At 35.2% G+C, this 15,844-nt stretch overlaps 1 protein-coding gene across 1 annotated transcript; it reads left to right on the top strand.

The window, feature by feature from the left end:
• Window positions 1-612: 612 nt before the first annotated feature.
• Window positions 613-13,247, top strand: LOC129881157 (sugar transporter ERD6-like 4). The gene is made up of 18 exons (XM_055955540.1): window positions 613-974; window positions 3,177-3,239; window positions 3,316-3,405; window positions 3,498-3,557; window positions 3,663-3,728; window positions 3,834-3,899; window positions 3,982-4,057; window positions 8,042-8,106; window positions 8,189-8,281; window positions 8,435-8,515; window positions 8,593-8,677; window positions 8,960-9,006; window positions 9,184-9,246; window positions 9,329-9,388; window positions 9,495-9,560; window positions 9,658-9,717; window positions 10,008-10,122; window positions 12,839-13,247. Exons 1-18 carry the CDS (start codon window positions 771-773, stop codon window positions 12,949-12,951), a joined length of 1,473 nt encoding a protein of 490 aa, XP_055811515.1. The 5' UTR covers window positions 613-770; the 3' UTR covers window positions 12,952-13,247.
• Window positions 13,248-15,844: the final 2,597 nt, after the last annotated feature.

Raw genomic sequence — 15,844 nt, 5'->3', positions numbered from 1 at the left:
TAAGTGAGATAAGACTAAAATGATTTGAACATGTAAAAAAGAAATGCACAATGTCCTTATGTTTCTTAAGTATGCACCAAATAATTGTGGTCTCTTAAATTTATCAAAATCATTTTTCATCTCATTCAAATATTTATCAAACTCTTTGTATCGTATGTCAAATTTGACATGAACCATGAGAGTCCGACTAGTTCCGGGTTCGAATCCCAGGCACCCCTCTCATTCCTTTTTTCGCCCCCATGTCGCCACACGGGGAACTCACATTTAGAGATATAATTTTATATTTTTTATTTTATCTTAATTTATTTCTATAGTATGATGTAATTTTTTGAGCTGTTATTTCTGTTATTTTTTAATATCTAATATAATTTTTATATTTATTTTTATTTTTTTAGGATTCGATGTAATTTTCTTGTTGTTATGATTAGATTATTTTTTTCACCATTATTTTTGTCAATTTTGAAGAACACAATTTTTTAATTTTTTGGCCTAAAATTTTAACAAACTTAAAGGACCAAAAACGTTTTTGGGGCATATTTAAGGGACTATTTTAAACTTTTACAATCTTAGTATACTATATTTGCTACTACTACAACGTCCGTCTCTCTCTCTCAGCAATATCTGTCACCTTAAAACGACAAACACCATTTTTAAAAGCTAATTGGAGCATCCCAATGAAGATATTACTTGTCTGAATACCAAAAACTTTGTATTTTTGATCTATTAGTAGTAAATCCCATCTGGGTTTGTTGAATTCTTGAAAAAAAAAGATGAGTTTCAGAGAAGAAAATAATGAAGATGGAAGAGGAGAGGATCTGAGGAAGCCATTTTTACATACTGGAAGTTGGTATCGTATGGGTTCAGCACAGACTTCTAGCATGTTGGGTTCTTCTCAAGTCATTCGTGATAGCTCAATTTCAGTTCTTGCTTGTGTTATGATTGTTGCTTTGGGTCCAATTCAGTTTGGTTTCACTGTATGTATAGACATTCTTTTTCTTAATCAAGTTTTTTTCTTTTCTGATATGATGACTTTGAATGAGAATGAAGTGGTAAATGGGGTCAATTTGGTTAAAAGGTTGAATCTTTATTGACATTCTTATTAACATAAATCTGTGGTAAACTTAAAGATTGAAGTTTCCCTTTATGTAGTTTGCTCTTTCTTGGATGGTATGGGAATGAAAGTAAACTTTGTGCTTTTCTTTTCAGTGATAAAAAGATCAATATGGCTTAAAGGTTGAGTCATTATTGACATTCTTTTAAACTTAAATCTGTAGTAATTCTAGAGATTGAAGTTTCACTTTATGTAGTTTGCGCTTTCTTGGCTGCTATGGGGATGAAAATTAACTTTTTATCTTTCTTTTAAGTGATAAAGGAATCAATTTGGCTAAAAGGTTGAGTCCTTATTGGGATTCTTGCCAACTTAAATCTGTAGTAATAATAGAGATTGAAGTTTCACTATATGTAGTCTGAGTTTCACTGTATGTAGTCTGCGGTTTCTTGGTTGGTATGGGAATGAAAATAAACTTTGTACTTTTCTTTTAATTGATAAAAGGTTGAATCTTTATTGATATTCTTATCAACTTAAATCTGTAGTAATTCTAGAGATTGAAGTTTCCCTTTATGTAGTTTGCGCTTTCTTGGCTGTTATGAGAATGAAAATAAACTTTGTACCTTTCTCTTAAGTGATAAACGAATCAATGGGCTAAAAAGTTGAGTCTTTGTTGGCATCCTTGTTAACTTAAATTTGTAGTAATTCTAGAGATTGAAGTTTCCTTTTATGTTGTCTGCGCTTTCTTGGCTGGTATAGGAATGAGAATTAACTTTGTATCTTTCTTTTCAGTGATAAAAAGATCAATTTGGCTAGAAGGTTGAGTCTTTATTGACATTCTTGTCAACTTAAATATGTAGTAATTCTAAAGATTGAAGTTTCACTCTATGTAGTCTGCGCTTTCTTGGTTAGTATGGGAATGAAAGTAAACTTTGTACCTTTCTTTTAAGTGATAAAGTGATCAATTTGGCTAAAAGGTTGTCTTTACTAGCATCCTTGTTAACTTAAATCTGTAGTAATTCTGGAGATTGAAGTTTCCCTTTATGTAGTCTGCGTTTACTTGGCTGGTATGAGAATGAAAATAAACTTTCTACCTTTCTCTTAAGTGATAAAAGGATCAACTTAGTTAAAAGGTTGAGTCTTTATTGACATTCTTGTCAACTTAAATCTGTAGTAATTCTAGATATTGATGTTTCCCTCTATGTAGTCTGTGGTTTTGTGGCTGGTAGTGGAATAAAAATAAACTTTGTACATTCTTTCAAGTGATAAAAGGATCAATTTGGTTAAAGGTTGAGTTTCTATTGGCATTTTTGTCAACTTAAATCTGCAGTAAATCTAGAGATTGAAGTTTCTCTTTATATAGTCTGCACATTCTTGGCTGGTATGGGAATGAAAATAAACTTTTTACCTTTCTTTCAAGTGATAAAGGAATCATTTTGGCTAAAAGGTTGAGTCTTTATTGTCATCCTTGTTAACTTAAATCTGTAGTTATTCCATAGATTGAAGTTTCCCTTTATATAGTTTGTGCATTCTTGGCTGGTATGGGAATGAAAATAAACTTTGTACCTTTCTTTTAAGTGATAAAGGAATCAATTTGGCTAAAAGGTTGTCTTTATTGGCATCCTTGTTAACTTAAATCTTTTGTAATTTTCGAGACTGAAGTTTCCCCCATGTAGTTTGCATGTGCAAAAGGTTGTCTTGGCTGGTATGGGAATGAAAATAAACTTTGTACCTTTCTTTTAAGTGATAAAGGAATCAATTTGGCTAAAAGGTTGTCTTTATTGGCATCCTTGTTAACTTAAATCTTTTGTAATTTTCGAGACTGAAGTTTCCCCCATGTAGTTTGCATGTGCAAAAGGTTGTCTTGGCTGGTATGGGAATGAAAATAAACTTTCGACCTTTCTTTTAGGTGATAAGTGAATCAATGGGCTAGAAGGTTGCTTCTTCATTGGTATTACAGTTTCTGATTTCAGTTTGTTATGACATGTTTCTGACCTATATGTGTAGCAATTCTAGATGTTGAAGTTCCAGTTGTCTTATTTCAGATATGTATGCATCTCTGTATTAATGTGCTTGTGTCTCTGTTTGATCAATGCCTTTTGTTCTTTTCTGGGTTTCTTTGTTGTAGTCTGGTTACTCATCGCCTACGCAAACTGCTATAATCAATGATCTAAAGCTCACTGTATCTGAGGTAACGGGTGATTCTTGCTTTATGTATCTCAATTAATTTGCTTGAGAGCAGTTGCTGACTAAAGTTAATCTTTCAGTTCTCTTTATTCGGTTCCTTATCTAATGTGGGTGCTATGGTTGGGGCAATATCTAGTGGTCAAATTGCCGAGTACATTGGACGAAAAGGGGTAAGATTATGGAATCAATAGGGCTCTAGATATTTTATCATCTTGCCTACTGTGCACAAGTGGATACTCAAGCTTTCTCATCCTACTTGCAGTCTTTAATGATAGCTGCTATACCTAACATCATTGGTTGGCTATCCATCTCGTTTGCCAAAGTAAAATAATTCTTCTTTGTTACTAATGATAAAGTTTCTTTTCCTCATGTTGTTCCTCGAATTGCAATATTTGTATCTCCATTTTTGACTTCGATATTGATCTAGGATCTGTCCTTCTTATACATGGGAAGATTATTGGAAGGTTTTGGAGTCGGCATAATCTCTTACACGGTACACATTAAATCTGTCAATCCTCTTCTTTTTTACTTTTATGGGTTATTGGACATGTTAAAAGTGTCAAAAACTTGTTGCTTTCCATTTTCATGCTTATTTCAGGTTCCTGTATATATTGCCGAGATAGCACCTCAAAACCTGAGAGGGGGCCTGGGGTCAGTTAACCAGGTTTGCTAGTGACTTAAAGTTCTGTTTAACGAAGGTTATGCCCTTGTTAAGTAAATCACATGCTAACTTTTCTATCATGCAGCTCTCTGTTACAATTGGGATCATGTTGGCTTATTTGCTGGGACTTTTTGTTAATTGGAGGGTGCTCGCTGTTCTTGGTAAATGATCATTTCTCTTAAAATTTCTGTTTAGATATACAATTTATAGATGTAAAGTTGTGTATTCATTTCAATTTTCTGATGAATGGTATTTTCTGTGTATCATTTAATTTCCTTCAAGCGGAGATGTGTTTTATACTCGGTGTCTAAAGGAACTGAGCAAATTAATTGGATGTTCGAACTTGTCTTGACTTCAAAATAAGCTTTAAATTGAAAAATTGTCACAAACCTCCCACATTTTATTTTATTTTGCAATTTTGAAAGTATTAAAAGCCCTTCATAAATGAAAGATGAGGCAGTCAAATGAAATTCAAAAGTAGTTAATGACGAGATTACATGAATCCGATATTAGCTGTGACCTATGTTGCTTGGACTCGGGTGTGAGTGTCCGATGTGGGTGCGGATCTAGAGGTCGGATCCTTCATGATTTAAATTTTAAGATTCGGGAGAATGGATCCATCGTCTTTTTCATCTGTTTGGAGCCGAGGGTCTATCGAAAACAACCTCTCCTTTTTAAGGAAGAGGTAAGGTCTACGTATACACTACCTTCCCATCCCAGATCCTACTTGTCGGATCACATTGGATATGTTGTTGTTGTTCGGGTATGGATCCGGGTACAGATATGGGTGCTGAGATTCGGCTAAGAATAATTCAAATATCTAAGAATAGAGTTATATGTCTAAATTATGAGACATTATTTAGAAAATTTACAAGGTATTATGGGGAAACAATACTGATCAAGAAAAGAATTCCACTAGGTGATATAAGGAAAAAAACTGACATATATATTTTTTTGGATGAAGTAATAAATTTCATTAGAAAAGAGCAAAAAGCTTGCCTGTATACAAGAAGTATACCAAAAGTAGAAAATCTCACAAGAGGACATGGTTTTCTACAAATAACACCCACTGATCTATTCATGTGACTGACATAGAAATTTCTCTATACAAGACACTTCATTTTCTTCAATTTCACCTTACCTTTTGTTTTGATTATAGAAATCATTGTAGTTGTCCCAAATTTCTCTGTTAATTTTGGTCAAAATACCCAAAATCGGTTGACCAAATCCAAGATGGATCCCCACCCCCTTTAGATACCATGCGTCGAACTATTTCCAACAAAAATTTCTTCCCGCTGTCCGTCGCCACAAGCAGCGGCAACATGAGCACATCCTCTGCTGCTGCCGCCAGCGGCAGCTCCACTAATCACGAATCACAGCCGCCACTCAATGATCATAGCAACAACCACATGAAAGTGAGTGTGGCGAAGTTTATAGCAGAAAATGCAATGGTAATTGTATCCGCGCGGGGGTGCTCCATCTGCATCACAGTGAAGCATTTGGTGCAAAAACTGTGCGTTAACCCCAAGGTTTTAGAGGGAGATAAGGCAGAAGAAGCTGTGGGTGGCTACAACGACCATCGCATCCTCCGCCTCATCCACCTCCAAAACCTTGGGGTTAACGCCAGCCTTTCCACCAAATGCTTCACTGTGATCCACATGCAGCACCCGCTCGCAGCTACAATGACCATCTCATTTCCCGCTATCAATTTCTCCACACTCGTTTTCACGCCGTTGTTGCTCTGATCACAGGGTGGCGGATATGATTCACAACTGGTGGATCTGCCGCTCGCAGCTGCAGCAGAGGATGAGATCATGCTGCCTCTGCTTGTGGTGGCTGACAGTGTAAAGAAATTTCTGTTGGAAATAGCTCAACACAAGGTATCAAAAGGGAGTAGGGAGAGTGGGATGTGGAGATGCAGGGCAGGGTGGAATATATAGGGCAGTTTCAAGTGTAACGTAATAGCGGCGTCATAGCTAATATCATATTCATGTAATCTCGTCAATAACTATTTTTAAAATTTCATTTGACTACCTCATCTTCATTTATGATGGCCTTTTATTACTTTCGAAATTGCAATAGAAAATAAATGAGGGAAGTTTGTGACAATCAGTGACGTAAGCATGATTTTTTGTCAGTGATGTCACCTTTCAAAATGAAAAACAATATAGCACCATATTATATATTTAAAACACAATTCATGTACACTACTGTACCTTTTTCCAGAAGTAAAAAATTAAAATAAAATAAAAATTATAACTTTTTCTGGATGAGTTTTCGTTTTGAAAATAATCTCATTAGAAATGATAGTGCTAAATATAGTGTTTGTGTATGCCACCAAAAGAAGAAGAAGAAAAAAAGGGAAAAGAGGAAAAGAAAAAACATAGAAATAAAAAGAAAATCACTGAACAACTTATGTATTAAAAAATGAGGCCATCTGGATTCGAACTCACGTCCTCACGCAGGCAATTGATACAACTAACCAACCAAGTTGTGCACACATTTGTATACAGGGATGTCACTTTATAACATATATCTCTTATTTTTGCTGTTGTCTTTTAATTATATATACATATTTAGCAATTTTTTCCTAAGAAGCAGTGTCATGTGACAGTGACACCCCTTGGACCTTAGTAGATCCACCCCGGGCTGACAATGTCTTACCAAGCTCAAACAAGTTTAGTTGAGCAATCAATGGTCGAACTCAATAGTTTTTCTGTGTATCCAATACATCTATTGGTTGTGGAGTCATGCTTTAATAAGTTAACAAAACATGCCCACAAGGGAAAAAATAGAATACATTCAAGCTTAGTTACTTATCATAAAAAAATAAAATAAAAAGTTTTCAATCTTGGTTTGATGGGTTAACCAGATTAGCTACCTTGAGAGTTTTAGACTCGGCTCTTGACCAGTGTTATCAAAGAATAAAGCACAAAAAAGCTCTAAGGTCTGTTGGGGCTTTAAGCGCAAAGTGCAAATAAAGCGTGAGCTTTAATGAAAAAAGGCGTAAAAGGAGAAAGCAAATATAAATATATATGTTTAGTCCAAGTCTAATAATTATAAGCATAAAGGGGCAGTCCGGTGCACTAAAGCTCCAGCTATGCGCGGGGTTCGAGGAAGGGCCTGACCACAAGGGTTTATTGTACGCAGCCTTACCTTGCATTTCTGCTAGAGGCTGTTTCCAAGGCTTGAACCCGTGACCTCCTGATCACATGGCAGTAACTTTACCAGTTACTCCAATAATTATAAGCATGACTGACAAATATATGAACAAGGAAATTAAAGAAAGTTCGCAATAAAGTGAAATATCAATTATTTAGTGTCGAAGAGTCTCATTGGCAAGGAAAAGTATGCCTTAGAACCTTGATAATGACAGTGAAGTACACATTAAGCGAGGCAAAGCGCTCAACACGTTTGGAGCCTCGCTTCAGGGCTTAAGCACACCTTTGACAGCAATGTTCTTGCCTCATTCTTAATAAATCCACCTTTCTCTTTTCTGATAGTTTGGAAACAGAACGATGAAGCACTTTCTCTTTCACAGATACTTTTATGATGCTCACATACTGTTTGGTTGGGGACTTTCTGTTTCAAATGACCTTCTGTTCGCCTTTTGATATAACAAGCCATTTTAAGCAATTCTAGTGGGATAAATGCATACCATTATCTACCCTAGCATTCCCTTAGACGGGGAAACAACTAGGATAGCCTACATTAGAAACAAAAAGTACCTCTCAAGAGAGCATCTTAAATTCCATCGAGATTTGCACCAATTCATGAGATGGTCTCTGCTCCTATTGAAGCAATAGGAGAAGCAGAACATTGTAGCTCGTCGTCTTTGCTTGGTCATCCAATTATTTGTCATCCTTGCTCTCTGATTTAGCATATCTCTTCCGGAAAGTTGGTTTTACTGGTTGTGTTGTGATAGAACAAAGCAAGATCAAAGGTATATCCGAGTGACGTTAAGAGCTACACTGTGGATTGGTTTGAAGTGCAAACTAAACAACCTAGAGTGTTCTAAGCATTTTCAAATGCGAAAGAATCCAAAGTGCTTAGTTTTGTAGGGAATCACATGTAGAAAACTCTTACATGGCAGAGATACTTCTGGTGTCTGTCTTGGGCATGTTAACTATCATTTTCTGCTGCAGGAACTTTGCCCTGCCTTGCATTGATACCTGGACTATTTTTCATCCCAGAATCTCCTCGGTGGTTGGTGAGCATCATACTGTAATTTTCCATCGTTCTATGAAAGTTCTAGTTGCAGAATCTCATTTGTTTTTTTTTGTGAGACATAGGCCAAGATGGGTCTGACAGAAGATTTTGAAACCTCTTTGCAAGTTCTCCGAGGATTCGATGCTGACATTTCCGTTGAAGTAAATGAAATTAAGGTAATTCAATTGCTTGAAAGACCATGAACTAACAATACCACCGTCATCTGCCAGTTATAATTGTTGCTACTGTTCCATGGGACAATTTTGTAATTGACTTTTTCTGTCAGCAATATTGAACTTATTGTCCTATTAAATGTCTGTTCTGTATAGAGGGCTGTAGCATCCACAAGCCGAAAGTCAGCAATACGTTTTGCAGATCTCAAACAAAGAAGATATTGGCTGCCTCTCATGGTAATTTGTTGTTTGGTGTTGTTTTCTGAAGATGACCATGTTTACATACCCCATTCTTTTAATCTTTCATCCCGCAGATAGGCATTGGACTGCTTGTCCTACAACAACTAGGAGGAACCAATGGTGTGATCTTCTATTCCAGTAACATTTTCCTATCGGCTGGTACGTGGATAGCTTTAATTGAAATGTATTTATCTGCCTTTGTTGAATGATGAAAATACCAAAGTATTCTATCTGTAAAAGAAGGTCATGAAGTATGTGGTAGAGGCAACATTATGATTCCGTGAAGCATCGGAACCTATTTTTAACAGCTTTTTGTTGGTGTGATGAGAGCCATAACCGAAACTACTGAAGAAACTTAACCTTTCTCTTCAAATCTCTTATTGATTGATATGTTTATTTCACATGATATGAGCCTAACTAATTTAGTTGTATCTTTAACAGGGATTTCTTCAAGTGATGCTGCAACTTTTGCTTTTGGTGCTATCCAGGTCCATATTAAATTTTAGTTCGCTTGCTTTTCCCCGTTGTGCATATTATAGAAAAAGGATACACAAAGGTTGTTCTTTTCTCCCCCAATGTGGCACTTTGTGTCAATTTGTTCCTGTCACATACTGATCTATTTCCTTCGTAGCTAACATACAACTGAAGAAGACTGAAATTTGTAGGTGGTTGCCACTGCTGTTTCGACATGGCTGGTGGATAAAACTGGCCGTAGGCTTTTACTGATTGTAAGTTTTGGCAAAATGTAGTAACTTATATATGTAGTTTTTGAACTTTTTCCTAACAAAGAACTCAAGTGCTTCATTATAGGTCTCGTCGGCTGGAATGGCTGTTAGTCTCCTTGTTGTTGCCGTTGCATTCTTTCTGAAGGTACTTTTAGCTCAAGTTATGTAACTTGCTTATGAATTTTGAAAAAAATGAGGTGTTCTGGCCCTAACGTGTTTCTCTTCTTTTGCGCATATCGTTATTCAAAAAGGGTTTCGTAGATGAGGATTCTACCTTCTATGGCGTTCTGGGCATAATATCAGTGGTTGGTGTTGTGGTATGTCCTCATCTTGATGTAGATGTCTTTGGGACTCTTGGAAAAACATTGCTTCTGAATAATTGATTTTCTTTTCTAACCAAATTTTTCTTTTCAGTTCATGATTGTTTCATTCTCACTTGGAATGGGGCCTATTCCGTGGCTTATAATGTCTGAGGTACTAACATCTTTATTTATCACATAACTTACTATTACATTTTCTTGTTGGTTTTTTACTCTGGCAATGTTAAATTCAGCCCGTTCCTACCTTTCTGAATCGTAGAACCTAGTACGACTTTTTCAGAGTTCATCTCAGAAAATACAATCTTGGATGTTGATGGTGTGAAAAAAACTAATAGGATATGGTCTTCCATGTTTTGAACAACATCACATATTAACCTCTTTTGTTATTTTGGCACTTAATATTTCTTGAATACAAATTTTGATTTAATCCCTCTGGTATTGTAGATTCTTCCGGTTAAGATCAAAGGCCTTGCTGGAAGTGTAGCGACGTTATCCAATTGGTTCTTTTCTTGGGTAATTACAGCAACTGCACCGCTGCTATTGGCTTGGAGCAGTGGAGGTATGTCTCTCACTCTCACAACACGATCATGAGTATAACATGCATAAATATGAGCTAATTGATATTTAGCAGCCTACAAACATATTGCTATTGTTTTTTTTAATTGGTAACTAATCATTCTTATTACCAAAAGTGAACATTACATAGCATATAAGATCAACTGTTGGACATATCCCCCACAGTTATCTTTGCTAAAGATCGTTTGAATCAGATGACAAGAAAGACGCAATAGTCAACACCTAATTACACCAATATCGACTAAGTATTAGGTAGGATAAGAGTTGTAATTTTACAGCCATGCTGCACGTCTATCCTGGTTTGCAACTCTAGCATGAATGTCCTGTATGATGAATCTGCTCATTGCCTGAGGACTCTGTCTTTTGTTTTGAAATACTCGAGTATCCCTTTCCCTGCAGACATAGTAGACTGCAGCAGCCAACGTCATTCTGTAGACCTCATCTTTTGGGTTCTTCCTTTAGCATGCAATTCAGCCCATTTCAGTTCTGCTGACCATTGAGCAGGGGCCTTCGTGATGCCAATCCACTTCAGTAGTTGCTTCCATATTTCAGTGGATGCCTCACATACAAAAAACAAATGCTTTAAACATTCAGGTTCCTTCTCACAGAGAGGGCATATCTGATTTGTAGTTACACCCCACTGGACTAATCTATCCCGAGTGTTTAATCTTCCAAGTGCAGACAGTCTCAAAATAAAAATCCATCTAGGAAGGCCACTGTTGTTACAGACCAGTCTTCTCCATGACACCTTCTGAAACTGTCCTCTCAGCTTTACATAGAATTGCTTGGTTGAGAAGTTAGGCATAGTTAAGATGTCTTCCACACCATATCCTGCTTGAGCAAAGTATTTTGTAGTCTTAAGGATCCTTTGAATGATCCACGAGGCCTGTTTGGGAATGTCCTTCAGCAAGTCTCTGTTCCCATAATAGTAGGCAATCCACTTCACCCACAACTTATCTTTCTTCGTGCATATGTTCCATAGGAGCTTGCTAATTGCAGCCTTTTTCCTCGTGGCCGAATCTAAATTATTCAGCCCCCGAGCAACTTTTGGATAGCATACTTTATCCCAGGCAAATATTGCTCTTTTTGATAGTTCAGTACCCCCAGTCCACAAGAAGGTTCTGCAAGTGGCTTCAATGATCTGGATCACCTCCTTAGGTAATACAAAGACTTGTTCCCAGAATACTTGGATGGAGAACAACACAGATTTTATCAGTTGGGTTCTACCTGCATATGACAGAAACTTGGTAGTCCATGATTTGATTCTCCCCAACATTGCTAATGTTGGCTACCAAACCTGATGCCTTTGAGAAGCTTTGGAACCTGTCAAACAACAATTGGATAGAGATTGGCTCTCCTTCGCCGAATAGCAGGAGGTCTTCTGCAAATCCTAGATGGATGAGCTTCATCTTACCACATTTGGGATGAAACTTAAACTGAGGTTTGTGTCCAAGCTGTTTAAGTAGTCTACTAAGGCATTCCATAGCCTTCACAAAAAGGAAGGGGGACAGGGGATCCCCTTGCCTCAATCCTTTCTTTGCTTAAAAAGGCTTAGTAGGCTGACCATTAGTAATGATGGAGTAGGGGACAGTCTGCACACAAATCAGCACCCAACCAATAAACTTGGCAGGGAAATTCAAAGCATTGAGGATTTGCTCTAAAAAAAGGTCACTCTATAAGGAAGTCCATTACGTGTTGTAGCCTTCTAATGAGCACATTAGATATCAACTTGTATAACATAGCGCAACAAGAAATTGGTCTGAACTCCTTCACTGTAGTGGGATTTGGAATTTTGGGAATTAATGTGACGGTAGTGCAGTTTATTGGTGTAAACATTCTTGAGTTCTCAATAAAGTATCTCACTGCTTCAGTTATCTCTTCTCCAATAGCTGGCCATGCTTTTTTGAAAAAAAATGGGCATTAAACCATCACAATTCACAGCCAGGGACTTTAAGATCTTCGATGCTTTGTAAAGCTTGCCAAATTTCCTCCTTGCTAACTGGACATATCAATTGCAATTGTTGAGATCTATTTAGTATAGGACCCCCCGTCATCACCGAAGCATCTATACTAGGTATTTCATCAGGCTTGGTATCAAGTAGAGTCTAATGAAATCCAATGACTTCATCGACCACTTCAGTATTGGATTGCAGCAATGCTCCAGTACGTGATACTAGGCTTCTAATGTAATTTTGGCTAACCCTTTGTTTCATAGAAGCAAAAAAGTAAGCAGAGTTTGCATCCTCCAGATTCAACCATTGTACCCTTGATTTTTTCCTAAGTATACTTTCTTCAACATTAAGCCACTTCTCCAATCCCACATTGATATCTTTCTCAAGTGCATAGGTAGCAGGGTTAGAGTGTTGAGATCTGTGTTGTATTTGGACGGCTTCCAGCAGTTGTCTCAAATCATTTATCCTATTTTCCACATTCTTGAATTCTTTTGCATTCAAAGATTTCAGTGGTTTAATTGTGTATCCACTTTCAATATTGTAACATCGATCACTCCTGGATTCCATACTATCCAGATTCGTCCCCTATCACTTCCAGCATAATTACCATGCCATTTCCATCCAGGAGCCACCCTCTGCACTATCTGGCTGGCCTTTTGTTTAGTAACTTTGTGTTCCACTATTGCTATTATGTCAATATGTTGCTATAGTTGATCTGACTAAATGCGTCTACTTGATATTTACCAGGAACCTTCACTCTTTATACACTTATGTGTGCATTCACCGTAGCGTTTGTGGCAATTTGGGTACCTGAGACGAAAGGAAAAACGCTGGAGGAAATACAGTTCTCCTTTAGATGATAGAATCCCTGTATATTTTCTTTTGCCACGCCACGTTTCCTTTTCGTTCTTTCAACAATAATTCTTGCCCTTCTGCAAATTTTTCAATACCTTATTAGAGGAAAATCTATGAGATTTTAGTTTTTGATTTATTTCATCTTTTTTAGAAAAGACAGAATCATACAAGTGGTACTTGAGTTGCATTCTTTTCTGTACACTGTATTATTTAGAATAATGTGTTGTTGTAACTGTAATATATAAACTCCACATTTATTGGACAATTTGAGGAATCGTGTGATATTTTTGCTCTTTCTTGATGACTAATTCATTACAAAAGTTGAACCATATTTTCCTCTATTACCCTTTTATTTAATCAATCTCATAAAAATGATTAAATGTGAAATCATAAATAAAAGCAGTTCTTTATTGGAATATAATTTTGTAATAGTGTAGTTTAACTCCTAGAAAATTATAAAACTTCATTAATGGAAGTAAAGATGGATATTATTCAAATGCATGTATTAAAAATTAAAATTGATATAAAATCTTGAAATTCTTCTTGCTTATGCATATCGCAGAGAATGTGATGATTGTCATTTGTCACCTACATTATATAAGTAGGTACTCTTGTAATATAACCTTGATCCTGATGGAAAATGTTTTCTTCAGCATGGAAAAGAAACCAATATTTTGTATTATTATATAATATTATTTACTTAATATTCAAATGAGAGATCAACATAATTAATTAATTACCTAATAAACACATAAAATATCTCAAAAAAGATGATAATATGAGACAAATTTCCCATCTAGACTACTAATTTTATGTTTTAAAATTTTAACCCGTTCGCAATATATTTCTCATAATAAAATGTTAAATATTAGATAATTTTTTTATAAAAAACCTAGTGTTGAATCCACATATCACATTTCTGGTTCACACTGTACATGCACAAATGAATATCTTAGATTTGCCTCTCGTTTATTGAATCCGATGGTCTAGAGGAAGGCAATGAAATTGTTGATGCATCGAATGCCATGGTTCGCTGTAAGTTCACACTATACATGCACAGAAGGAAATCCTAGATTTTGCCTCTTGTCACAATTTTGAGTTTACACTATACATGCATAAAAGGAAATCCTAGATTCGCCTCTTGTCTACTGTGAGTTCACACTATACATGCACAAAAGAAAATCCTAGATTCGCCTCTTGTCTACTGTGAGTTCACACTATACATGCACAAAAGGAAATCCTAGATTTCACCTCTTGTCTGTTTTGAGTTCACACTATACATGCACAAAAGAAAATCCTAGATTCGCCTCTTGTCTATTGTGAGTTCACACTATACATGTATAAAAGAAAATATTAGATTTCGTCTCTTGTCCATTTTGGATTCACACTATACATGCACAAAAGGAATCCTAGATACGCCTCTTGTTCACCCTTGGAGTTCACACTATACATGCACAAAAAGAAATTCTAAATTCGCCTCTTGTTCACCTTGAAAGTTCACCTTATCCACGCACAAAAAAAGTTCTTGATTCGTTTTTATCCATAATTTGAGTTCATATTATACATGCACAAAAAGTAAGTAAATGTTTTTACAAAAAGAGTCAGGTGAAACTGATATGGAACTTTCCAGAAGAGCTAGGCTTTATCACGTTTTCATTTTTTGGTTTTTCCTAAAGATAAAAAATAAAAAATAAAAAATAAAAATTGGGCCAAATTATTTCCGTGAATGCAAAATAATAATTACAAAAATTCTTTTTACGTTTCAGCGATAGAAACTGATATTACCATTTACCTTAATTTTTCCTTTGAGTCCACTTGAATATATGGAGGTATTCTATGTTATAACTAAGAAATATCCTACGTGGTTCTCGAGTTCGAGGTTTTGAAAATTATATTTAGTATAAAACTACACTTTAGTCCAATTTAGATTACTGATTAAGGATTTTCAAATTTAATTTTTTTTTTACCTTTATTAAATATATTTTTAAAAGAGATGTTAATTTGATCGGTATTACTGATGTTATTGTCTTATCGTTTAAATTTCTCCCCCGTGCTAAATATATATCTATAAAAGAGACGTTAGTTCCTAAGAAATTTTATGTATCTTAAAACTTAAATTTCTTACTCGCACAAATTTGACAGAATTAAAAATTTCAGAGTCGAACATTCTACATATGTGCAAAAATAAGTGTTACTAATAAAGTTGAATAGGAGTACTTTTTTGAATTTAGTACTCTCTTAACCTGAAATTCATAATAATTAAATTTGACAAAAATCTATAGAAACAAAACGCCCGTGAAATAGCCTTATTGGAAAATGTTTCCTTTCATAAGGAAAACCAACCAATATTTTGCATAATTATATAATATTATTTACTACTTAGTAGTCAAATGGGAGATTAAAGGGTGTTCAAGTCATAATCAAATTTATTTTAAAAACTGGATGAATTAGTAAGTTTTAAAATCAAACTACACAATATTTGTAATTGACTTTTTTTAATGAATGAATGCATCAAAAAATTACACATCAAAATGCATGATATTTAAATTCAATGAGTTCATATTTAATTTAATATGAAGTGAACAAATGGAGCAAAAAAATAATTGAAAAAGAGAGGAGAGTTCATTCTAGAATGAGTAGAGTCAGATGGTATTGTTTTTTAAAATTTCTTTGTGGAGCATTTTCGATTTTCAATTTTGACAGAGTTGTAGAATTACTTTTAGGTTTTATTTAGAATTTTTAATGATAAGTAAAAGAAAATCAAATATTACATTCGTTCGAAATTCAATTGACTATTAATAGAATTATCTTTTTTATAAATGTTTACAACTAATTAAAGATTATTTTGATAAATAACAATTCAAAAATAACATATTTATTAAATATTATTAGTCCTTT

The sequence above is a fragment of the Solanum dulcamara genome, chromosome 1, assembly GCF_947179165.1.
Source record: "Solanum dulcamara chromosome 1, daSolDulc1.2, whole genome shotgun sequence".
Classification (NCBI taxonomy): Eukaryota; Viridiplantae; Streptophyta; class Magnoliopsida; order Solanales; family Solanaceae; genus Solanum; species Solanum dulcamara.
The sequence above is the reverse complement of the archived record's forward strand: the minus strand, read 5'-3'. Positions and strand labels throughout refer to the sequence as shown.

Coding starts and splice junctions, on each gene's coding strand:
- LOC129881157 (XM_055955540.1), top strand. CDS start 771: ATGAGTTTCAGAGAAGAAAATAATGAAGATGGAAGAGGAGAGGATCTG. Junction 3,729..3,833: donor TCGGCATAATCTCTTACACG/GTACACATTAAA, acceptor TGCTTATTTCAG/GTTCCTGTATATATTGCCGA. Junction 8,107..8,188: donor CAGAATCTCCTCGGTGGTTG/GTGAGCATCATA, acceptor TGTGAGACATAG/GCCAAGATGGGTCTGACAGA.